General features: G+C 37.3%; 1 protein-coding gene across 4 annotated transcripts; it reads left to right on the top strand.

Annotated features, from left to right (window-relative positions):
* Nucleotides 1-475: 475 nt before the first annotated feature.
* strip2 (striatin interacting protein 2) lies at nt 476-25,300 on the top strand. 4 transcript variants are annotated; one of them, XM_077234803.1, is made up of 22 exons: nt 481-629; nt 6,044-6,113; nt 6,863-6,937; nt 9,468-9,602; nt 10,717-10,837; nt 12,905-12,973; nt 13,329-13,435; nt 13,571-13,698; nt 14,228-14,416; nt 15,818-15,868; nt 16,932-17,164; nt 18,619-18,684; nt 18,842-18,905; nt 19,671-19,742; nt 19,828-19,902; nt 20,591-20,688; nt 20,802-20,928; nt 21,963-22,063; nt 22,150-22,216; nt 22,358-22,462; nt 22,641-22,845; nt 24,008-25,300. In XM_077234803.1, exons 1-22 carry the CDS (start codon nt 606-608, stop codon nt 24,256-24,258), a joined length of 2,433 nt encoding a protein of 810 aa, XP_077090918.1. In that variant the 5' UTR covers nt 481-605; the 3' UTR covers nt 24,259-25,300. The 4 variants fall into 4 exon arrangements, with proteins under 4 accessions (XP_077090919.1, XP_077090918.1, XP_077090916.1 ...); XM_077234801.1 differs by having other exon boundaries at nt 542-719; XM_077234804.1 differs by lacking the exon at nt 15,818-15,868 and having other exon boundaries at nt 476-629.
* Nucleotides 25,301-26,707: the final 1,407 nt, after the last annotated feature.

The raw sequence follows: 26,707 nt of genomic DNA, 5'->3' as shown, positions 1-26,707 counted from the left end.
ACACACACACCACACTTCCAGATATTAAATAGAAACGAAAGATATTAACATTCATTATCGCAGGGTTTACCTCAACTTAAAGGCAAAATAATTCAAATTAGTAGGCCTACTTTCTAAGAGAACTAAATGGTCAGTTTTTTCAGTGGAAAAGCATTCATTGTGATGTTCTCTCTATTTTTTTTTAGGAATCACCAGAATATACACAAAATTCGTAAAAACATACAACTCACAACAAATATGAAAACACATAGGCTGAGTAAACAAAACATATGGATCTATGTGGAAGAAAGAAATAACAATTTATGGCAGGGGTAAAATACAATGTAAAGACGTAAAGACATTAAAGTAACATGCCTCATAATTCTTTTGCTTTTTTTAGTTTTTAAAATGGTCGAAAATAGTGTCATATGATGTGCATTGGAATGCAATAGTAGCACCTGCATTTTCGTGGTCAAATGCGGTGTGGGCGTGGCTCGCCGCAGGCTTTACCTCAGCAGCCAATCAGAGCGGTGGGGCCGGAGACAACTCTGAGCGTGGAATCCAGCAGCGTATGTTCCAGTGTGACTGTGTATTTCCGTGCGGCGAACACATCCTCAACCTGACAGATGCAGCAGACCGACGACATGGAGGTACCTTTACTTAATGATTCTAACAGTAACAGACAAAAGTCTCTTGCTCAAGAGAGAGATGGGTTCAGCCATCAGCTGAAGGATTCGGAGGTAATCCGAGCACACTGACAGTTCGCAGGGGTAGAGGGGTGTGTGTATATGTGTAAGGTGGCTTGTTGCTGGGGGCTTTTAAATGCCTCGAGCTGTTATTTTAGAAACATGCGTGGTGCTAAAAATACCTTCTCCGTAGGAATTTGATATGGTGTGACTGGCTGATGGTTTTATAGGGGAAATACATGCGTTTCATTTGCGTGACTTTGAAGGGGAAACATGAAGGGTACATTTGTTTCTGTCTTTAATTCCCACTTCCACTGTATATGTGTGCACATGCGCATGCAAAATGCTGAGAATGTATGCATTGGGCTCTTAATCATGTGTAAACATCACATTAACCCATTATTGTCAGTGGGCATACATTCCAAATGCATTATGATATATATATTCAAAACCAGTTTGGTCAATATTAGCCTAATATTATAGAATATTTATTGGGATATTGTGCTTTAAAGGGGTCAGTAGACTCTGTTGATTTTATTTGTAATATACAATCTGTTTGGGAATTATTTATTTTCATTAAATTTATTTAAAAGAGGCAGAGATCCATCCATCCATCCATGCATCCAAAAATCTACTCATTGCTCTTTCCAACACATGAACTTATTATTTATCAGTCATTAAAAATAAAAGCATGCGAATGCATATTTGAGTCTCTATTTGGCACCGCTCAGGGCATATTCAGTCTTCAAGGACAGTAACACATATTGAGCTGGAATATGTCCAGCCTAGTGAAGTTAAGGTTATGAATTCCTCAATCGTGATTGTGATCGTTAAGCATATTGAATGTGGCGGGTATTTTTTATTTTTATTTTTTTTATTTTTTAGAGGAATTAGAGAGTGTTTTACTCCTGCAGCAGAAATTTTCTAGGTCAGTGGTGGGGCGGTTTGAATGTACACAAAAAGCCTTAAAATTGTGTGCATGGCTGGAGTATATGACAAGGAGTGAAACTCAAGGGTCAAACCAGAATATACTGGATGTGAACCTCTGTGCTTGGTCTTATGATATGTGCATGCTAATATTAGTGATGAATTATTGTATCTGGCTGCATAAAAGGAGTTAAATGATGAATATTGACTGGCGCCTTTCAGTTTTTGGTCCACTAGGTTAATGCTTGCACAGGAAACCACATTGTACAGCCCCGTTTTGAGATTTGAGATTTACAGATTATTCCAGTTTGTTTTTGCATGCAACTCTTGTTCAGTTGCTCCTTGTTATGGTTTGGTTAGGCTTTGATTCAGCTGCACTTTGGGCTTTAGATTCATTGTTGAAATGGATGTGAATTTACTCAAAATATAAATAGAAAACTGGAATTTTAACCCTGTAAAGCCTGATATATGAAATAATACTTTTATTAATATAAAAAAAATTCTTAAATATTTTTTAAAAAGTAGCATATGTGTTTTGTTTTTTTACTGATTAAATATGACTAAATATCAGTGGTCACTCTATATCTTCCAGTAATATGTATTTTTAAACAGATATTTAAATGCTTAGTTTTATGATCAAAGCTCTGTAGTTTTTATTGTGGGGGGCAAAACATAATGCAGTGCAATACAATGATAAAAAAATAATTTTCATCAAAAGAATGATGTATCATATTAATCCGTGTCATGATTCAAAGCATAAATATGTATTGTGTTTTTAGGATTTTGTTCTAGTCTATTAGTATCCACAGTTTGCCTTTGTATCAGATGTTTTGGCCGTTGACCTGCCATGTTTTCTCTAAAACCATCAGTATCTGGCATTGGTTTGGGTTAGACATGAGAGTTCTGCTTCTGGGAGAACAGAGTGGGAGTATTTCATTTAGGGAAGGTGTCTGTAACGCTGTCAAAAGGAAAGCCCATGTCCCTCACTATCTCTCTCTTTCGGTTTCTCCCAAACAGTTCTCAGTTAGGGCCTTTAACCGGGAGTATCAATGCCATCTGCTCCTGAGGTTCAAAATAAAATGCTCCTAACTGTGCCACACATGTCTGTGACTAGAGAAAGAGGAAGAGGGTAAACATGAGAAATCATTAGTTTTTTGTGTACAACTGCATGCATACATAAAATCTGAACATGCATTATGATGATGATGATGATTAGGATGATTTCTCACATCCAATATACATTTTTTTGCCCATAATGCATTATACATTTAAAATAGAAATTTTGTTTTATTTCTAATCACTAATTTACACTGATGAAAAAAAATTGGCCTGATGCGGACCAGTTATTTTATTTTTTATTTTAGTTTTATTCATATTTTAAATTAGCTTTTATTTCTATATTTTTAGTTTTTATGCTAATTTATTAATGTTAATTTTATTTTTTTGTCATTTTATTATATTATTATTATTTAATTGCTATTTAGGTTTAATTTATTTTTATTTCAGTTTTAGTTTTTATTTATTTCCAATTAATAATTTTAGTGCTTCAACCTAAACTTATTTCAGTTTATTGCAAAGACAACATTTCTAATTTTCAACATCCCATTTTTGTTTAAGTTTTTTATTTTATCTATTTTTTTCAGCTTTATTTCAATTAACAGAACTGTTTTTAATAGGTTTAGTTACAATAATAACCCTGATGGGGACTGAAGTTTCCTCGATTGGCCGCTGCTAGTAAAGTCATCAATGTATTTTCAGCTAATAGCTGTCAAAGTAAAGAGTTCTGTAAAAGCACTCTATGAGAAGAGCGAGGTCAACGATCACTTTGAAAATGATCTCAGGTCTTGAACTCTGTAGCTGAGTCCACCAATATCAAGAGCTCTTTCAGAATCATTGTGAAAATATGTGGATAACGCTGGTCGTTTGGGTGGGTGGCAAAAAGAGTCCATTAGTCAAAAGGAAGTATGTGAAAGCAAATCTGAGGTTTGTCAAAAAGCATAATAGTGGGTGACCCAGTTGTAATGCTTTTTTTTAGGTCAGATGCCCCCATAATCGAGCTTAAGAGTGGTAATTATGGGACAAGCCTAATTTAAACGTAACACCATGTAGTGAAGAATAGATAATGCAAAATACAGGGATGAATCATTGTATATGGCTGCATTAAATAAGTTATGAATAATAAATGATGAATATTAACTGGCATCTTTTTTTTTTTGGTCCAGATCAATTCTGATACAGGAAACATTGTACAGCCCCATTTTGAGATTTACAAATTATTCCAGTCTGTTTCAAGGAATAGAGGAGCGTTCCGCTCTTTCAGTTGCTCCGTGTTTTGATTTAGTTGGGCTTTGATACAGTTGCACTTTGGGCTTTAGATTTGATGATTAACACTGTCTTTTTTTAAAACACTGTCTTTTTAATCTTTTGTCCACTTTCGACCACTTTTGTCCTAATTTCTTTAAGAGGAGGGTTTATGTGAAGGTAAATGTTTTTTTTTTCTCAGATCTTTTAATCTAATGGAGGAAATAAGCTCACACAATTTACATATGAACATGAAAGGAGACTGAAAAACATACAGAGAGCAGCATCTCTCCTTTCTGCTTCTCACACCGAACATGATTGAAGAAAATGCTTTTTAATACCAGGTGTAAACAGGGCCTTAATCTAGCAGAGTAAACCCAGTATATATATATATATATATATATATATATATATATATATATATATATATATATATATAATAGAAAGTGTTAGTATTAATGGGTCAAGTGTTGATGAAGAAGTTGCGTCTTAAGCTGTTTTTTGAAAATGGCTAAAGGCTCAGCTGCTCATGTTGAGCTAGGCAGGTCATTCCACAAACAGGTAACAGTCAAGGTAAAGGTTTGTGAAAGTCATTTTGTGCCCCTTTGGGATGACGCCTCAAGGCACCATTCACTTGCAGAACTCAAGCTTCCCTAGGGTGCAAAAGTCTGAAGTAGTGAGTTTAGGTATGGGGTGCAGAGCCAATGGTTATTCTGTTGGCAAACATCAGTGCCTTGAATTTGATGCGAGCCACTATTGGCAACCAGTGAAAATTGATGAAGAGAGGTGTGACATGCTTTCTTCGGCTCATTAAAGATCACTCTCACTGCTGCATCCTGGATCAGTTGTAGAGGTTGACAGTACATGCTGGAAAGCCTGCCAGAGAGCATTACAATAGTCCAGTATGTATAGAACAAGAGCCTGGACAAGGAGTTGTGTAGCATACTACACATAGGAAGGGCCCGATCCTCCTAATATTGTATAAGGCAAATGTGCAGGACCGAGCAGTTCTAGCAATGTAGTCTGTGAAGTTTAACTGATAATCAGTCACAACTCCAAGGTTCCTGGCTGTCTTGGAATGAGTTATGGTTGATTAACCTAGCTTAATGGAGAAGTTGGGTTAGCCAAAACCACAAGCAGCTCTGTCTAGGCAAAGTTGAGTTAAATGTGGTGGTCCTTCATCCAGCAAGAAATGTCTATCAGGCATGCCGAGAAGCGAGCAGCTACTCTCGGATCATCTGGATTGAATGAGAGGTAGAGTTGTGTGTCATCAGCATAGCAGTGATAGGAAAAGCCATGTTTCTGAATGTCAGATCCTAGTTATGATATGTAGATGGAGAAGAGAAGTGGTCCAAGCACTGAGCCCTGAGGCACCCCTGTAGTTAGATGTTGCGATTTAGACACCTCACCCCTCCAAGACACCCTGAAGGACCGACCTGAGAGGTAAGACTTGAACCACTGGAGAGCAGTTTCTGTGATGCGACACCAAAACCTTAAAAACACACAGGGTGTAAAAAAACACATATAATGAATCAAAGCTCATCATAAGTAGCTCTTCCAAAAGCTGAGGTAAATTCTAATATATACAAGGTGCACACAACAAAACAAAAAATGTCAGTAGAGAACAGTTACAAACTCTTCCTCTCCCGGAGTCCTACACCGTAAAGACCCAAAATGCTTATTACAGATGCAAACTTAGAAAATCTACCAAAATTGTATAGCATCCAGTCACCCTTAACAAGCTATTTATAATCTGAGATGCTTTAATCCTAATCACAATTGGGTATATGAATTGAGATGCAACGTGTGGCTTTAATTGTTAATTTTCACTTACTGTAGTATGCAGTGGTGCGTCTTCATATTTAGATCTTTGTGGATACTGAGTTACTGTGTGGTACTGCACTTATGGAAATGCTACACTGTCAGTGTGTATGTGTGAGCATGTGTAAATTTCCTTTACATTTCCCACTCTGTAGTTGTTGAAGTACTAGAGTAGTGTGTCCTAGCTAAATTTGCATAATTACAGGAAAAAGCACATGCTGATGAAATAGTGGAAAGACCTGAAATGCAGTTGGTAGGTGCTCCAGGATGTTAGACACGTGACACTTTCTGTTGTAGCAGTGCAGTTATTGTTTGCTTCTGGTCCGCAGGGGTCCATGGAGTCCCCCAACCTGGAGTTTGAATATGGGGACACAGATGGCTTCACTGCTGAGCTCTCAGGTCAGTCAGTCACACAAACCTATCTGGGTGAACAATCACTGAATTCGGGTGATTTAATCTTTTAAAAGGATGCATTTAAACAACATATGGAAGCAGCACAAGAACAGTTTTAGATGTTTAAACGTAGATTTCATATTAAAATAGAATTCATTGAAGAACAGATGTGCATTATATACTGTATATATTTACTGATAGGTTTAATGTTGCAATTTTAACACTGGTCCTGTGCATGGTTCATGCGTTTCATTAAAAATTGGAGGTTGTATGCCTTTAATTATACTAAATGTGGCAGTATATAAAGTATTAGGTTACACTTTATTTCAATAGTCCACTTTAGACATTCTAATAGCTTTGCAACTACACACCAACTAACTTTTATTCATTTGCAACTACATGCCGTTAGAGTTTTGGTAAACTGTTAGGTTAGGGTTAGGTTAGGTTAGGGTTAATAGAGCAAGTTGACATGTAGTTGCAAAGTTACTTATGGTTAGTAGAATGTATGTTTGAAAAGTGTTACCAAGTATTATACAATATAATTTGTTAGTGTTATTTGCTGTTGATGCTTGTTACTATAGTATTTAGGGACAGTTTGAGCCTCTCTGTCTAAAGACTCATTATAGTGCATTTTAATTGGCATGTAATGCACAACATGCCAATTACGGTTTAATGAATGTATTTTACTACGGAAAGCCCATGTTATGTGTTTGTTTTCTTTTAATCATATGTATTTTTTTGTCTCTTTCACACAGAGCTGTACAGCTACACAGAGGAACCAGAGTTCAGTCTAAACAGGGACTACTTTGAGGAAGACTTCAAGAATCATGGTAATGTAGCCAGTGTTATATTACATATTACAAGTCATATGTTTCGGTAATGCACTGCAAAAAAAAAAAAACGAAATATATATATATATATCGTTTTGTATTTTTTCATGGAATAAATATCCAAAGATTTTTAAAACGGGTCCTTCCCACTTTGGAAAATACATTTTTCATGTTTTAAGCATAAACCGACAGAGGTCTAAAGGTCATGGTGATGGAAATAAATATGAGATGGGAGGAAAATACATATTTTAATGCTGTTGCATTCGCTCGCAAAGGTTTTGTGTTTCCCTGAGACAACACATATTAACAAACAGATCTTTATTTGTTATTGCATCTTCTAACATCATAGTGTTTAAGATTTTGTGCTCAAATTGCATTGTAATTATAAGAAACTGCTTGGAGTGCAGGTTGCGTAAACCGCTTAGACTAGTCTTACAAGTTAGGCATCAAATTGTTTTGACTGTTGATAACGCTTTTAAATCGGTTACATAACTTAGATTGGTCTAATATAATACTGAAAAGTAAGACTGAATACCCCTTGACTAACTGCTAGTGGTCATACTAGATCTTAAGACACTGTCTTAGCCTATTGGCTATATTTATGCAACTGGCCGAAGCTTCATTTCCACCTGTGTCTGAAAGAGAACGGAAATAAAGCCTCAGCAAAATTCCTCCGTTCTTTTTCTGTGAGAAAAGGAGAAGTTTAATGAGTGTATGTTGTGTGTTGTGCGTGTGTGTGTGTTTGTGTGTGGGGCCTGTGGCCTCAGGCTTTACCCTGCCTGCTGTGTGCACAATCTCACCTCACCAGACCTCTCTCTCTCTCTCTCTCTGTATTCCTTGGCACTGCAGTCTCTACTGAATGGAAAAAAGTGTCTGGATCAACCACGTGATGTTAGCTTTTGTCAATTGTGTGCGCTGCACGTCTGTGTTGATTCTGAAGCAACTTCATGACACGTGTTGGAGTCGTTTACAAGACACATTCGTACTTTTGAAAGTTGCTGCAATCCAAAGTGGTCATATTTTTTTTCAATTTTGTCTACTTATGAGTTTAATTTTCCATCCTCTTTTGGGCACTTTCAAGAAAATGGGTCATCGAAAACCATTCCCATTTGAAATGCACTGCAATAAATTATTTTTTTCTTAGTAGTTTTGTCTTGTTTTCCTGTACAAATATCACAACATTCTTAAATCAAGATACATTTACTTGAGAAGCAAAGTGACTTAAAGGGGTCATGAATTGAGAAATAAATTTTTCTTGATCTTTTGACATATAACAGGTCAATCATGTATGTATTATAAAAATGTCCTGTAAGTTTCAGAAATAAATGTTTTCTTTTATTGAAACCAGGCTCAGAAAACAACTTGTTTCGGATTTCGTCTCAGTATGATGTAATAGTGTGCCAAAAGACTACCCTCTGCAGAAGAATATCAACGCCTACTTCAACATCATTGACTCTTTAGTCCTGACCACCGATTTATGACATGTAGTAGTAAATACGAAAGAAATACAAGATAGATATGAGCAAAGTAAAAAATGTGTTTCTTTTGTATGTTGTCTTCTGATTCGGGATCTCTGGCTCAAAAGTGTATGGCTGAATTTTTACCAGTTGCCATTTTTCAACATGTTGCCAGAAATTTTCTAAATTATTCCACACGTGTTACAGGGATGTTGACAATTATTTTAATATACAAAACTGTTACCCAATCATTGCAGTGGGGATTTAATTCCCAGTTTAAAAGAGAGGGTCAAAAACAGGATAGAAATGAGCCTATTAATACAAAATTAGGATTAGGATAACATTATAAATTTAAGAACTCAATTCATGACCCCTTTTTATGAAAAATGAATCAAAATGAAGTGAGTTTATGCTTAAAATAATTTTAAAAATCTGCCAATGGGGTCAGAAAAAGACACTGGATTCAAAGGAAAAACTAGATTTTTCTTGTTTTAAGCAAAAAAAATGTATACATTTTTCAGGGAAACTTTTTTATACTATTTTTATTTTGCTTCTTAAGTAAATTTGTCTTGATTCAATAATATTTAGACATTAGCATTGGAAAACAAGACAAAAATACTAAGTTTTGCAGCAAACATTTCCATAATACTCCAAGATCAAAATCATTCTCATCAAAAATCAAATGTAAATCTTTCCGTGTCAGATGAATGACCTCAGGGATTTAATTTTACACATTCCTTTCACTGAAGACTTTACAGCAGAAATCTGCCACACAAACTCTCTAATAAGCGTATGGCAAATGTTTTACCAAGCGCATTTTCAAACCAGGAAGGTTTGTACAGTAATTTGCATTCATTAATCCCCCTCTCGTATATATAGTTGAGGCACATTTATGAAAAGAAAGGTCAGTGAAGTGAACAAGTATGTGCCGCCCCTCTCACGGATGTCTGAGCAACACAAATCCTGACTAATCTTTCTCACATGTGAGAAATGAACCAGATTGGGAGGTGGTAGAAAATGACAGAAATGATCAACATGGACAGAGATTTGATTCTTCTGTCCTCTGCTCTCAGTGAAGGGTCGGAGGTGGATGGAGTTGAGTTTGGAGGAGCAGAGGGCGTATGTCATGAGATTGCTGGATGCTCTGGAGGTCACAGATCGGGACAAGAGGCTCAAAGTGGCCCGGGCCATCCTCTATTTGGCCCAAGGTACGAATATAGCACATGCAACCAGAGTATGCTTTTTTTATAGAGTATGCTTTCAAAAATAATGGCTAAATAGATTTTATTTATCAATTAACTTTTATTAACTTAATCAAATTATTTGGTGTGACCACCCTTTGCGTTTAAAACAGCTTTTTTCCTCGGCACGCTTGCACATAGTTTTTCAGGTAGCTTTGCAGGAAGGTTTCTTCAAGTGTCCAGGAGATGTTGCCACAGTCCTTCTGGATTTAGATGGTGAGATCAGATCTCTGTGTGGATCATACCGGCTGTCTTCAGACTCCTTGCGCATTCAAAAATCTCACTAGATTATTACAATTAATGGCAAAAAGAATGTTTGGAAATGTAAACTGATATTTTACTACTGATTTACTACAGCAAAAGATATAAATAACTGGCTTAAAACCTTTTTTATATACAGTACTGTATATCAGGGCCCTTAAAATATTGTTCAACTGCAACTTAATATATTTTCATAATTATTAAGCACATATCCCCCTAATTCTCATTACTTAATGCCGTATTGTTTAATTTGTTGTACTGCCTTTAATTTATGAATATTTATATAAAAAATATTGTATTTCAGTATTTGTTTTTAGTAAAAATATTATAAAAGATTAAATTATACAAACCTTCTTAACAAATTCTTGTTAACTAAAAACATTTCTGTTAATTAAATTAATAAAACTGAAATAAAATAAGATGTAAACATTACACTTTATTTGTTGACTAAAATTAGAAATGTTGCCTGGCAATAAACTGAAACAAGTTTAAACTGAAGCACTACAATTATTAATGGGAAATACAAACTAAAAAATGTAAATAAAATAGAATAAAAAATAAATTCATCCTAAATAGAAAAAAAACTAATAACATTAGTAAATAACAAAAGTACATAATGAAATGACTAAAAAACCCTAGAATTAACATAAAAATAAAAACTAATTCAAAAATATGAATGAAACTAAACTGAGAAAAATATTACACTGATGAGAATTTGCACATAAACCATCTTAATTGGCATGAAAATAATAGCAAAAAAATTCCTATCTTAATCAAAAAACGATTTCTTGTTTTTTCTTCCTTCTGTGTGTGTATTAAGGTGTGTTTGACGAGTGTGACACCGAGACAGACGTCCTCTACTGGTCTCGACACAACGTCTTCCTCCTCTACGACATGGGCATCTTCACAGCTCTGCTGGAGCTCCTCAGCATGGAGATAGAGTGAGTATCTTCATTTCCCAAAATGCCTCAGTCTCTCTTTAGAGATCTGTGACTGAGGCCAGACCATCTGCTGCAGGCAGGGAAAGACTGAAATATTGAAAGAGACAGACAGCGAGGGAAGTGTTTAACAGTGCTTCTATTTTTATTCTCTTTCTCCTGAGGGAGCAGGTTAGAAACGGCTCAGTCATGACTGTGTGTGCGAAACAGTGTTTAAGGGGTTGTGTATTTCTGCAGTTCTCCTGGGTGTTGTCCTAATGAACCATACACCTTTTCCTTTTCTGTTTCTTAATGCCCGCTGTGTATGGTAGCAGCTGCCTGGGCGGCATATTTCTCTAATTACCCACATTAAGTACACTTTCATGTTAATGGATCTTTCTATTCCATTAAGAGAGTGATATCAGTGATATCAGATGTCTCTCTGAGTATTGCACATCCAGAACACCCAAAAAAAACAACAACCCAAAAATGAAGGTGCAAAGAACACATTAGTAACGTCATAGCAACGGCCTGGAGTTGATACCTGATTATAAATCTCACTGGCTCAAAACTGCGTTGTTGAGACAAAAAAACGCAGATAAGTTGCAATGGTGTATATGTCTATATGTATTTTATTATTACATTTAGAAATAATGTTAAATACCGGTAAACAGTTTTAATGGTATTCAGAATAGAAATGCAAAACAAAGTATAAAACTAACATATATTATGGTGGCATTCAATATGTATCATATGCGGCAAACATATACAAAATATATTTTAAGCGAAACTGAAACTATATGGGAAATTCACTATACAAATAAGCTTGGGCTCTTGTACCTTTCTCATTCGGCACAAATCCAAACGTGTGCACTTTGCACTTGATTTAGAGGCTAATAAAAAGAATTGTTGATTAAATTTATATTTCTTAGAAAAAGCTTAAAAATAATGAAAAACTAGCTCAATGCTTTATTTGCTCCCATAAAACGTTTATGAATTAAATGATAAAAAAAGGGATTTTATATTCACATATCCTAATTTGTATTAGAAAAATCTTCAGACAATAAATATTTTATTTTATAATATTATATAATTAGTGCTGGAATTGTTAACTAAAACTATTAAGAATATTAATGAAATAAAGCTCAACAAAATATAAATATTAGATGTACATTTATAATTTTCGTTTGAGTTAAAGTGGTAAAATGACAAAAAGAAAAATGAATTAAAGCTAAAAAGAAATTGCTAAAAAATAATAAAATGAAAAAAAAACACATAATAAAATGACTAAAACTTAAATTAAATTGAAACTTAAATAAAAGCTATTAATAATTCAAAATATTTAAAAAATATGTAATATAATTAATATAACAATCTCACTGTGTCCCTGGAGAACGTAGCTTTTTTTTCAGATGATAAACTGCGTCTTATAATGTTTCATATATTAAATTTTAACTACCGTAGGTTTTGGTTTATCATATTCTTATGAAGTTAATATAAGCATCAAAGAAAGATCAAAAAGGCACATTTCTTTTGTGTATCATTCTGACACCTGCTGTCATCTCTGGTCTTTATTTCCTGCACCCCCGCCGTCTCTCTCCGTTTCCTCCTGCTCTTGTGTTGTTGAGAGAGCCTCAGAGTGGCCGTCTGTGATCTGTTCTTCAAAGACAGCCTGGCCACCATGCCTCTCCTCTTTCAAGCCCCTGCCTGGCGGATTTAATGTATTTGTACCATTGTCCTATCAGCCCACACAGCAGAACTGTGCTCTACCGCTGCCTCTTCTGCTGTTTATGATGCCATACATTTAGCCCTCCAGCTTCTCTGAGCATTGATTAATATTTGGCAAAGCACAACATATTGAAATGATCAAGGTTGACAGCTTGTCAGGTGTAATAAGCTAGTATTTGTGCTCCAGAATGAAAGCAAGACATTAGACCACAAGCCCTGTTTGCCTCTCACAAACTCATTTATATTGTATTTTGTGGCGTAATAAAACCATTGGCTGGCTGTAATGAATCTTTTGATGCAGAAGTTATGTAAGGATGTCCGTAGAGTGCTATTTTGAATTGGTATTGTTCCCTTTTCCTCCAGTAATAACCAGGCGTGCAGCACCGCGGTAAGAAAGCCAGCCATTTCGCTGGCAGACAGCACTGAACTCAGGTAAGATGTCCACTGGGAACGAATCATTTTCTTCTTTCACAGACATTCAAACACTCTCTCGCAACATGACTTCTTTTCACCCAACCCACAATCCACTTCTCAGATTTACTGAGGCAGCCTCAGATCTTTCTGACGGCAGCCTCATATGCCTTCATGTTTTTGAGCTCAATATATCTGCTCCCTCTAAGCAAACATAATTGAGACCTGAATGTTGTTTTCTTGTGAGAAGTAAAGCTGCTGCATTAGCTGATTATAGAAGGAAAACACTTGCCTTTGGTCACAATAAACAAAGACTCTTACACACACTCTTACACACAATCGCTCTGATCGCTCTAATTTGCATTATGTTCTAAAGGGTTCTTCTGAGCATCATGTATCTGATGGTTGAGACCATACGTGTGGAAATGGAGGGTGACAGTCCTGAGAGGAAGGCAGCCAGAGAGGCCTTCAAAACAGAGCTGGGTGAGAAAGAGCTGTGTCCTTAAGTCTTACAGATATTCAGAATATAGTGTGTGTGCGTTTGTGTGTGTTGTGTTCGCAGTGGTTGGCTGTTGACCTTCTCTATGGTGCAGTGATTAACCTCCCTCCTCCTCTCAGGTTCACCCCTTAATAACGGAGAGCCTTTTGCCCTCCTCCTCTTCACCATGGTAACCAAGTTCTGCAGTATGAATGCGCCCCATTTCCCCATGAAGAAAGTGCTGCTCTTACTGTGGAAGACCATACTGGTTAGTTTCAATATACACACATCAGAATTACTATAAAATATGTTCCAATTTAGATCAAAACTTCGATTCTATTCTTTTCTAGTCTAGTCCGCATATAAATCACTGCTCATTCTATGCTATTCTGTTATGAGGTTATATTCAGTTTGATTGCATTTCACTTATAGGTTACTTCTATTATATTCAATTCTGTTCTACACTTTAATCACTGCCTATTCTATGCTATTCTGTTATGCTGTTACATTCTATTTCATTCTATTTCACTTATATATTACTTCTTCTATTGTATTGTTTTGTATTCTATTCTATTCTATTCTATTCCACACATCAATCACTGCTTATTCTGTTATGCTAAGTTACATTATATTTTATTCCATTTCACTTATAGATTAATTCTATTCTACCAGATAGAATTTTTAAAAAACGGATAGGTTTTTTCAATATCAAGAATCAAGTCAATAACAGACCTGTTTCCGTCGCTATAGTGCTCTGTCCATTGATCTTGGTTTCTGTGTGTTGACGTGCACCTCAGTTCACACTGGGAGGTTTCGAGGAGCTGCAGGAGATGAAGGTGAGGATGAGAGAGCAGTTCAACCTGCCGCCGCTCCCTGAGGACAGCATTAAGGTGGTGCGAAACATGCGAGCCGCCTCACCTCCAGCCTCGGCCATGGAGCTCATCGAGCAACAGCAGCAGCAGAAGAGAGGACGCAGGAGCCGCAGGGTACGAGAAGCACACGACAAACACACAGCTTTCAAAGCAGTTGCACAAGCAGAAACCATGTGAAGAAGTACAATCACTGTGCCAGCATGAGTTGAGCTCACTACACACAACCACTCATGCGCATAAACCTATACAATCAGTATGTGAAATACAAAACACACAAAAAAATTCTGATCCGTGCTACCTATTTATACTAATAGAATGGCCCATCCAGCCTGAAAAACTTACACAAACCTTTAAATAAACACACAATGGACTACATGCCTGTGTTCTACCACACTCCTGCCTTTAAAGACACTCTGACATTGCAACGGTGATGTCACAATGAGAGTGAAATTTAGCAGTGTACCGATTGGCCGGTCTGTCTGTACAACATTGTGGACCAATCACAGCAGGTTTCACGCTGCAAATTTTTTTTTTCCAGTACAAAAATAAGTATGGTATAGTTCACCCAAAAATTAAACTTCTGTCATTAATTACTCACCCTCATGTCGTTTCAAACCCGTAAGGCTTTCGTTCATCCAATATCTTTTTTATGAAATCTGAGAGCTCTCTGTCCCAATTGACAGCTGTTCCATTGACAGCTACGCAACTACCACTTTGATGCTTCAAAAAGTTAATAAAGAGATCATAAAACCAATCCATATGAATTGAGCAGTTTAGTCCAAATTTTCTGAAGAGACACGATCGCTTTATTTGATGAACAGATTGAATTTTTTTTCAATCTGGCTTTTATTCACATATAAACATTAATCAATGCACACATCAGTTGTGGTAAACAGAAGCTCAAACATATTCGCTTGACGTGCGAAAACCAATTACGTTTATTCTCGTGTTACGCAGCACGTTTGAGCTTCCGTAAGAGGTTTGTTCTCGCATGTCAAGCAGGTTTGGTTGAGCTTCTCTTTATGTTCGCTGATCAATGTTTATATGTGAATAAAAGGTGAATTTTATAAAGCAATCATGTCTCTTCAGAAAATTTGGACTAAAACACTGAATTCATTTTGGATTAGTCTATTTATGAACTTTTTAAAGCATCAAAGTTTCAGTTGCGTAGCTGACAATGGAGGGACATAAAGCTCTCAGATTTCATCAAAAAAAATCTTCATTTGTGTTTTCTGAAGATGAACGAAAGCCTTACGAGTTTGGAACGACATGAGGGGGAACTATCCCTTTAATGTTTGTGTCATATTGCTTCATGAGTAAATGTATCTTGATTTAAGAATGTGTAGATATTTGTACTGGAAACTAAGACAAAAGTAATGAGTAAGAAAATCTCTTTTTTGCAGAGCACAGTTTTTGACTTTCCTCTGTCTCCCTCTCTACTCCTTTCTGCCCTTTTCTCTCTGGGTTTTGGTTTTCCTGTTGGCTCATTCCCGTCTCTTCCTTGTGTCCCTACAGAGTGCCTTTGTTGATAGCTTGGAAGGAGACAGTCCATATGCCAAGAAACAGGTCTTTACCCTAAACCCCTTTTGTGCATTTTCTTTGTTGTGGGCTGGCCTTGCACTCTTCCACTCTCTTTTCCTTCACAGCAATTTGTTTATCCTTTGAAACTTGATTTGGGGAAGGGAAGGGTTCTGAGAAATACAGCTGACCATGGCTACCGGATATAAGCAAAACTCTCTCTCCTCCTCCTATCTTTCCATTTGCACATCTTTCCACACATTCTCAGTCAATGAGAACCACATAGACACACTGCGGCTCCCACTAGCTAGCAGAATGGCTTTTTCTCATAGGCAACCAATCACAGCTGAGTCACCTTTGCTCATGGCCCCAGCACCTTCCACAGACACACTCATACATTGACTGCAATAGAACAAAGGATGACGCTCCACTAATGCACCTCATGCCTGATGCTTGCTCTGAATCTTGCCATTCATCCGTTTGCACAACACTAGAGATGTAAAGAACTTGTTTTTTGTGCCTTAGTTGAACTGAATCTGCACAGGAATGTTGAAAAAGGAGTTGCAGTGTTGTATCTAGAATGTACGAGTCTCCAAAATTGCGTAAAGGATTCAAAGTTTTTGTGATGCTTATCATTTGCAGGTTTACGGAACAGTAAGTTTTAGCAATAAACACTAACTAATGGATGGGCAATGTAATGATAAGATTAAGCAATGAAAAATTAACACAAGTAACTGGGTGACCGTTATGTGAGTCTCGTTCAGTGACTGTAACATTTGAAACCTCTCATTCATGATGTTTCATTTTGGACAGTTGATATTTTATTTTACATAAAAAGGATGCCAAATGAAACCACTTGATTTTAAAATTATAACACACCAAGCGGTTGCCGTCGGTGAGCATTTGTCAGGCTAGTTTTTGAGGTGTGTTCAAGCGTAGCATTTTGGTCCAGACGCAGACGACGCTAGGCGACAACACAATAGCCTTTCGTCACCAATGTCGGTTTGGTGTGTTACGGCCTTTACAACTTATAAATGAGACTCGATATCAGGGTCCAGAGTAATATGCTCATTTGCAACTTGATATTAAACTCTTTCTTCTTCTCTTGCAGCCCCTGGTCAAGCAGGACAGCCTGGACACTTACAACGAACGGGACCCTTTCAAGAACGATGATGCCCGGGATGAGGAAGATGACCCAGAGGATGTGGACAGTGGCATCGAGGGAGAGGTCGACCCTCTCGACAGAGACGTCATCATCCAACCACCACCGCCACCACCACCGCTGCGGCCCCCAACTGAGAGAGTATCCTTCCCCAAGGGCCTGCCCTGGGCCCCTAAAGTCAGGTAGCGTAAAATATCTTTTCTTCAAATGTTACTCTACAGGATGGCCAGAATGACCATAAACTCAGGGCTTTTTTTGCTGGTTTCAAAACACACCACACTGGATATTACCTGCGATACATTTTCACTTAAATTTAATGCTTTAACAGTTGGTGACATATGCTTGGAAAAACACCTGAGATTAAAAATATAATGTCAGCGACTTACCTATGATGCATCAACCTCACATTTGAATAGGCTGTACTATTCGAATTCATGATTGGTTGACTGCCAAATTATAATATTAAACAAAACGATTAACCGATTTTTAGTCATTTCAAATAAGGATTTCTGTTCAGAATGATTTAACTTTATTTAGTTTTTGTTCCTGATAAAGTTTTGTTTGTTTTTGTTTTCGTTCCTTGAACTACTATGTTTCCATCCACCAATTTTTATCATAAACTACAATGGAAACACATTTACAGAATAAATCCCTCTGTGCAACAAAAAAGGGGGGATGTGACAGAGGAACAGAGGATGTGATTGGATAACTGGATTAACCAGCGGACCAGTCGCATCGACAGCCTCTCAAATGTTAGTTATTCTGAAATGCCTGAGTCAAAGTCTGTCAAATCAAAAAATCATCAAAATGATTTGGTTCAATTCCTTTCCAGAAATAGATCTCATGACAGCATTTACTGCGTTTCGTCTGCGCAGGTGCAAGTCATTTATGATGTAGAAAAAAGTGCCATAGTGGCTTCCACTATTGCAGTAACTTCCATTTTTATTATAGAAATTTTGTGACAATTTCCCAGGAAGGGATGAATTTGTTCTCCTGAACACATGGGGTGGAAACGCTGCCTTATTCTCAAATGTTTCATACGATATTCCAATTTTGCGCATAATTTAAATTTGCAACTTTGTCATAGCAAAATCATAGCTAATGAGAACAGTAATATTCTGAAATATTGCAAATAACTGTTTTGTATTTGAATATATTTTAAAATGTACTGTATTTGATGCTCTGTATCCAACTGCCTAGAAAAATCCACTTCACCTCCTGTGCTAGAAATACAGGCTCCAGTATGTCTGGCTTAAATAATGCATATTCGTGGACAGAGACAGATGAACATGGGGAAACGGTGGAAGAAAGGAAAGAAGGAAAAAGAGATGAATTTGGAACAGTGAAAGCTGTGACAGTCACAATTGATCAAATCCTCTTGATTATTTATTATGCAGTACAGTATTTACCTGTGAATTGTAATGCTGTGCTGAGCAGCGCTGCTGCATGAAGATGAGAACGATAGGGTGGCGGAGGGGGTGTTGCAGCAATTTAAAGAGGTTAGCGTAAAGATGACAGTCCTGAAAGGATGCCTTTACATTGATCTTTTTGATGTCTGTTGGTAGCAGTCCTGTCCTAAACTAAGAAAAAGCTATCTGTTTATAGCCAAACCAACTCCTCCTTTTTCCTTCCACAGAGAGAAAGACATCGAGCACTTTCTGGAGACCAGCAGAAATAAATTTATCGGCTTCACCTTGGGAAAGTGAGTCTTTGATCAGTTCACCTGGGCTAAAGCTGCTCCACTAAGGTTACAAATCTATGATAACCTATAATAAAGGTCACCTTCATTATCATTAAATCAGTATACTCTGCTGTTTCTGTTTTACACTGGGTATTTGTTCTTTCTGATGTTATTTTAGTGACACTGACACTCTGGTTGGGTTACCCCGGCCCATACATGAGAGTGTAAAGACTCTGAAGCAGGTGAGCATGGAAACATTTTGTTTTCTAGTATTCTTCTTGACAGCTGAGGATTAAAGTGGGCCTATTATGCTCTTTTAAATTTTCCACTTTCTTTAGTCTGTAATGTTGCTGTTTGAGCATGAAAAATGTCTGCAAATTTATAAAGTCACTCATATCAGTGCGCAGTTTCTGAAGTCCCTGAAACGCCTCCGTTGTAGTCTTGAGTTTTCTTCTGGGAACGAACACGTCACAATATTCCTCATTTAAATAATTCCTGCCCAAGTTATATGCAGAATAAAGGGCTGGGCCTGGCTGAGTTAGTTAGTAGTGGGTTAAAACTCGCTGTTCTGGCAAGAAGCGTGACTTTTCCCAAACACGCTCAAAGCGCTTGACCAATCACAACACACTGCTCCAGCTGACCAATCAGAGCACGTTGTGCTGTTTGGAAGGAGGGTTTAATATCAAAAGATCAAGCTTAAAATCCTATTGTAGTAGACCCCAAAAGCAAAATCAAGATTTTTGAGAAAAGAAATAGGGTTTCTTTAACAAAGAGGGTTTGAACATTACTATAAATATTCATGAATACTAAATGGTAATTTTCTATTGATACTCCATAAGTGGATTATATCTGTTGGGTTTACCAGCTGTTCTGCCACAGATATGCATTGACGTGAATCTAGTGGTAAAATGCGTGCTCTATTGGGGCTATTTCAGCCAATCACAGTTTAGATATCCATCCTTGGTCACCATGGAAATTCTCTCTCGCTGATTCCTTTCCCTCTCCAGCACAAGTATGTCTCTATAGCGGAGGTCCAGATCAAGAGAGAGGAGGAGCTGCAGCAGTGCCCCATGACTATGGTAAGTGACTCAAATTCACTGTTCTTGTGCATTTATTACTGGTCCATTAAGCTGTCAATCTAAATTGTCTCTTTTGATCGGCTAGGGTGAGGAGGAGGTGGAAGAAACACCTGCAGAGATTCTATATTTGGGAATGTTGCCCAGCCTCTCACAGTATGTTGTAAGTGTCCCCTATAGTGTCTTTCTAACTGAATTTTACACAAACATTCTAATTACATATTCACAAGCATCTGAGTGTGTGTTTGATCATTTTCTTTCTGATAACATTTTACAGTTCTATCTGTCTTTAAGACCAGACACAGGCAAAAACTGTAGTGAGAATTTGGGCTATTTTATAACATAGTTACTGACTAGTGGAAAGAAAACACTTTTAAGTGTTTATTTTATTGCACTTTATCTATTATTTGCATCAGTAGATTTCAATTACAATATATGTTTAAAGGCCGTTTTCTCGAAATGAGTCAGAAATATCCACTTCAGAAGTATTTACTTACAGCAAACTTTCCAGTTTTATTCCCATCTATATTCTGACAGTTTTTACTTTTTTTGTTTTCCTTCTGGCTGTTGACAGTTTTTTCTGATTTATGGAATGATATAAAGAGAATTCCCCTCTGTTAAATTTTTTTGACTCTAATATTTCAATAAAACGAAACCAGAAGTTGTTTAATTTTACCAATGCTCAGATTGTCCAAAAACACGTTCCAAAGAAGAATCGTGAAACTCTGCTCCCTGATCTACTTCCCAATATTGGATTATGCATCACATTTGGTAATAGTGTAGTGCTAAATGCATGCAACTATTCAGACAAACCAGGTAGGAGTGTTGCACTAATGTTATTCTCTGTGTAGATTGCTCTTTTGAAGCTGCTTCTGGCTGCAGCTCCAACCTCCAAAGCGAAGACAGATTCTATCAACATCCTAGCCGACGTTCTGCCAGAGGAGATGCCGTAAGCCTACACACAAACGCACATACAACAGAGACTAAAATGGTGCATGAAGAGATCAGTGCAGTTTGTTTTAGACGCACAGCAAACATTTGGCATGTTTGTGTGTGAAACAGAATCACCGTCCTCCAGAGCATGAAGCTGGGCATTGATGTGAACAGACACAAGGAGATTATCGTCAAAGCGATTTCAGCTCTCCTGCTATTGCTGCTCAAACACTTCAAACTCAACCACATATACCAGGTCAGACCCCCCCCCCCCCCACCCCTCTTTATTTTCCATTTCTTTCTCTGCTTGTGTCGCTCTGATCTCCTGCACTTGACTGACCCTGCATTCTGCTGATAGGATCGCCGTCAAAGCGCCATTTATCTCAAGACAACTACAATGAGAAAAGCTCTTAAATTAATCAAATATACCATAAATGCATCATTAAGAAAGACAAATATTTCAAACTAAAGAGAGGATTTAGATCTTCTTCAGCTCGACCAGTAAAACCCACTTCGGATTCTAAGAAATCCGAGTATTTCTCTCCTCATACATCAGATAATTTAAAAATATTAGCAGGGTACAAGAACAAAGTGTCTTGCCAGCACAGTTCAGACTAATCCTGTATGATGAGCGTGACAAATTATGAAAAATGAACGTGGGTGTTTTTTTAAGTGTCACCCTCTATTGGAGGAGAATGGAAGTGGTGATAAATAGCACTGCAGTGGGAAGAGTTCTATAACACACTTATTTTGTCATGCCAGTTTACCCCTTCTCACACTCGACTTAAAGGATCACATCTTTATACAGCACTGAATAATCAGCTACTAAAGGCAGCCACGCACCTCTTTTCTTTCTCTTTCCATTTCAATTACCCAATCACTCATTTGCTCAGATTAAACAACATTGCTGATCCACTGATATATAACGCTGAGCTGATGTACTGCTAATTCTGGGTAGCTCTTCGACAGAGTTTGCCCATTGACATCTAAAGCTGTGATAAATGGAAAACAACTGGAGGAGACAAATCACTCTTTAGTATGCTTCTCAATCTCAGATGAATGCCTTATAAATGAAAGCCTAATGAAAGCTCATGTGAGAGCTAGAGAAGTTGGCAGTTAATTATAGATATTATGGGCCAAACTGATTTCCTCTCTATGTAACACACTGGATTTAAATGGGCATTCCTCCTTATATTAAAATGTAGTGTTGTTCATATGCTGAAGATTTTTATGAAGTACATTATTTATGAACATGATGTACTGAATGTTTTTTTTTTACATCCCGAACAGTTTGATTATGTGGCTCAGCACCTGGTGTTTGCCAACTGCATCCCCCTCATCCTCAAATTCTTTAACCAGAACATTATGTCTTACATCAGTGCCAAAAACAGGTAGACATTTAGATCTATGCTCAATTAAACCAACTCCTGTGTCTGAAATTTGTTTTAAAAAAACATATTGTGTTTTCTGATGGCAGCATTTGTGCCCTGGATTTCCCACATTGTGTGGTTCATGAAATGCCTGAACTCACAGCTGAAAGCCTGGTAATTATACAAAACACTGCTTTTATTTTGTCAGGTTTTTTTTACTTAAACTCCAGATAATATTTTATAGGTGACTGAAAAGATAAAGATGTCAATTTGAATGTTGTTAGACGATGAATGTGTGTCTGTGTGTGTAAACAGGAAGCTGGTGACAGTAATCAGTTTTGCTGGCGTAATCTCTTCTCCTGCATCAACCTACTGAGGATCCTAAACAAAATTACCAAGTGGAAACACTCGAGAACTATGGTGAAAGGAAGAAAATATTCATTTTAAAGATTACTAGAGCATTAAGTATCATTTTTCTAATACATATCTATGCCTCCTTCACAACATGTGAATGCATTTCTTTGTAAATTGTTGCATTCATATGAATGGTTTTGTGTACAATTTACATAGATTTTTGTTGGTTGTCTTTCATTTATAGATGCTTGTGGTGTTCAAATCTGCTCCCATCTTGAAGAGGGCACTCAAGGTCAAGCAGGCCATGATGCAGCTCTATGTTCTCAAACTCCTCAAGATCCAGACCAAGTATCTGGGGCGCCAGTGGAGAAAGAGTAACATGAAAACCATGTCCGCCATCTATCAGAAAGTCAGACATCGACTGAATGATGACTGGGCGTATGGGAATGGTAAACATATGTTTTGTTTTTTACTTCTGGGTCATGGAGCAGAGCAGGGCCATTGAGCAAGACACTTAACTTAAGGGAGGAAGACCCTATGGAAAGTGTACCGTAGGTTACTTTGAATAAACTGACCAGATTCCAATTTAGAATGTTTTAGATGTGTCCTTGAACATGAATCATAGTGAATCATAAGTCATTCACTGTATTAAAAATTCAAATACTTCCCTAAACTTTAGTGTGCAAAAAACAGTACGCCAACAGAGTAGGATGTCCGAATACATACATAGTCCAAATGTCATCCATACTATATAGAACGTACTTTAATGGGTGTGAAGTGAGCTTCAAACCAAATGTAGTATCTACTATACAAGCTGTGTCCCAATTCAGAGGCTGCATCCTTCAAAGGCCGAATGCGTTTGAGCAGCTTGACGAAGGCTGTCCCAAATCGAATGCTCCTTCAAATGCAGCCTATAAATGTATCCTTCGTTTCCCGGGCCGCGAAGGATAGATCGGATGGATCCTTCTCAGCCTAGCCAATCCCAATAATCATTGTGCTCTGATGAGGACTACATTTTTTTTTGAGAGAAAATTCTGGATTACCCTTTAGGGTTTGAACTTAAGCCGGGTTCTCAGACTACAGGAGTTTCAGGCCGATTTATGCCCGATTTACTCCTCCCGACATTCAGAGAAAAAAAATCACATCCAGGGCATTGGTCAGTTCCAATGTTCAGGCCAGATTATTAAGTGACGGAACTTTTGAAATGGAGAACCGTGTGTAGGTTTGAGATTTGAAAGAAGAAAATCTGTGAAGATTCTCTTCATGTGTGTGATGCAACCAGATTTCACAGTCGGTTAAGATTTAAAAACTCCTGTACAAACTCTCTGAACCCGGCTTTACTTGAATATCTAATGATGTAAGGTATATATTGCCAAAGGTAAAAAAAAAAAAATGAGACTGTCCCATTAACAACACTCGTTCAACTTTCCTGGACTTCGAAAGCGTGGGCTTTAAAGTCTTCGCACTTCGAAGGATGCAGCCTCTGAATAGGGACACTGCTACTGTATGCAATTTCAGTTGCAGCGATTGTGTTCTAGATTACCTGTTATCATATGTAATGCTGTGTGTCATAGCTTTCAAATGCTACTATATTTCCTTCTCTTCTCCCAGATATCGACGCTCGGCCGTGGGATTTTCAGGCGGAGGAGTGTGCACTGCGCGAGAGCATAGAGAAATTCAACACGCGCCGTTACGATAAGAATCAGAACAACGAGTTTACGCCAGTGGACAATTGCCTCCAAAGCGTTCTAGGTCAGCGCGTCGACCTGCCCGAAGACTTTCATTACAGCTACGAGATGTGGCTCGAAAGGGAGGTGTTCTCCCAACCTATTCAGTGGGAAGGTCTGCTACAGGCCCAGTGATCCTACTGTGATGATCATAGGACTTTTGTTTCTTATTAAACCGACACAATTACTGTGGCTTACGATCGACATACAAATGTTTAAAGCACTGATGGTCTGCCGTTCCTGTTCTGTAATGAATTCTTGTAAATATAGATATATATGTGATTATGGAATGGTGGTCTTCCTTTGGTAATGGAATGAAATAATGATATCTTCTCCAATAACTGAAGCACACTTTATGTATAATGACTGCATAACTACAGTATTCTAACATATATATCTATATACTATTTTGAAATGATCAATATTTATTTATATGGTCACTCACTGTGTCTAACTGTGGAGACGTTTAATATTTATGTAAATATGATCGCTTAATGAGGTTATGAGGTACCCCCTGATTCTGAGGCAGGGTCCCTCTTGAAAAGCTGTTGTTTCATTCAGAGTTAATGTGTTAAAACTCTACTGGTTATTTATTTATCTCTTTGGCATCATGTGTTAAACAGGAGGACGTCTATGTTCTCGAGAAAGCAGTAAATCACCTCTTTGTCCCCATGTAGCACTACTGCACGACACAAAGACCCCCCGAGCAGCACAATACACACATTCAAAGTGTCCTTGGTGACTTTATCGTCACCCACACTAGACATGTCACTCATAAAATGGTGCTGGTTTTTTACGCTTCATTTCACACTCTTTTCTGAGATTATATGACAAGTTCTTGTGAGGCACTGTAAGAATAATTTGTGCTCTCTCCATCAAAACAGTGTTATATATGGCACCTCATCATGTTCATCATGTTTATTTTACTGGGTTTGTCTTGCATATAATTTCTTGATTTTTATATTCTCATTGTTTGGTACTAAATTAAGGTGCTGTGTAAATTAAACTACCTATGATGATCCATGCCAAATTATAGCACTACCACATTTTTTATATGTACACTAATTAGTTGTATTTGTACAGACTGCACTGTAAGTGATAAGTGAATGATAAGTGAATTGATGTAAGAGTCTTTAACAAATTATAAATGGAGTTAATCATTACCTTGACTAACAAATCTCAATGTCATTTTTTGTGTGTGTGTGTGTGTGGGTGTCTGTGTGTGCTAGGATTCATAAAAACTCTAAAATTTTGTTGTTCCTGAGTTTTCTCTTAGAGTGACTCCTGATCCAAGCATGCATTTATTTGTAGATTATTAATCACGATAGAAGAATGACAGAAACTGAAGTGCAGATTTCCATCCGTTCCACTAGGCGGCGTGGGCGTGTTTCACTGTCAGAGCGACTTCTTTAGATCCATGACAACAATGAAGCTTGATCACAGTCGCTACAGCACGTGCAGATGACGGTTATTAATATCTAACAACTGCACATATTTTAGCAAATAAACCGACACACAGTCCGATAAAATGCGGGAATTGAGCATTACGATATTCACCGGTAAGTAACTTTGCACTTAAAGAGGATTTCTTTGGTAAAACGAGTAGCACTGTCATGTAATGGGCTTTGTTTACATCAGACCTTCAGAAGAACAAATTAATTCGAAGTAAGTGTTGCGTTAGCGTTTCATTTATAATATTTGAATGAATCGCCATTTGATATTAATATTATGAAGTAGAATAATAAGGAATGGTGTTTTTTGTCATTGCTGTGGTTGTAGTGTCACTGTAGTAATAATCTACTGTATTGATGTTTGTTATTATAGTCAGTTTGAGTGAGAAGCTCTGATGTTTCTGCTGCTTCGTGGTTTAGTAGAGCTGCAGTGCTTTTGCTTCTGAACCATAAAATAATGAAAACCATCATATATACAGAACAGGGCTAAAACCATGTGCAGAAAACCAGCCTTTTAGGATTACTCTTGTTTATTGTGAAGGAAAGTCTAATTTTAATTTTAATTGAATTAAAATATTTTTATTGATACAGCATTACTGAAGTATAATATACTCAGCAAAATATTTTCCACACTGTACAGCTTTGGGCTTTCAAATTATTCCAATTCCATCTATTAAAGGTGCTCTAAGCGATATCACACGTTTTTTAGGCCAAAACATTTTTTGTCACATACAGCAAACATCTCCTCACTATCCGCTAGCTGCCTGTCCCCTGAACACACTGTAAAAAACACTGTCTCTGCAGACACCCCAGGCTCCACAAACGGCAACAAAAACAAACTGGGCTTAACCGCACCACGAAACATAACAAACTGTTCCAGCCAATAACCGACAAGAAGGGTTTGGGGGTTAGTGCGCGGATGAGGAGGAGGAGGGAGGGTCTAGCTAGCCTTCGTTTTGTTTGAACGTCAACAAGAAGTGACGTCACCCAACATAGCTTAGAGCCCCTTTAACCTAGTCTTTTGACCAACTTACACATTCTCATTTTTTAGATGTAGAATATGGAGTAATGTCTGTTTTTATTTATGTCTTTCCTTACAAAAGGAATGTGTTTGGACCATTACATCCAGTCAT

This window comes from Siphateles boraxobius, unplaced genomic scaffold (assembly GCF_051911475.1).
Source record: "Siphateles boraxobius isolate OS27281-9 unplaced genomic scaffold, OSU_SipBor_1 19, whole genome shotgun sequence".
Taxonomy (NCBI): Eukaryota; Metazoa; Chordata; class Actinopteri; order Cypriniformes; family Leuciscidae; genus Siphateles; species Siphateles boraxobius.
Note: the sequence above shows the minus strand (reverse complement) of the source record. Positions and strands in the feature narration are given on the sequence as shown.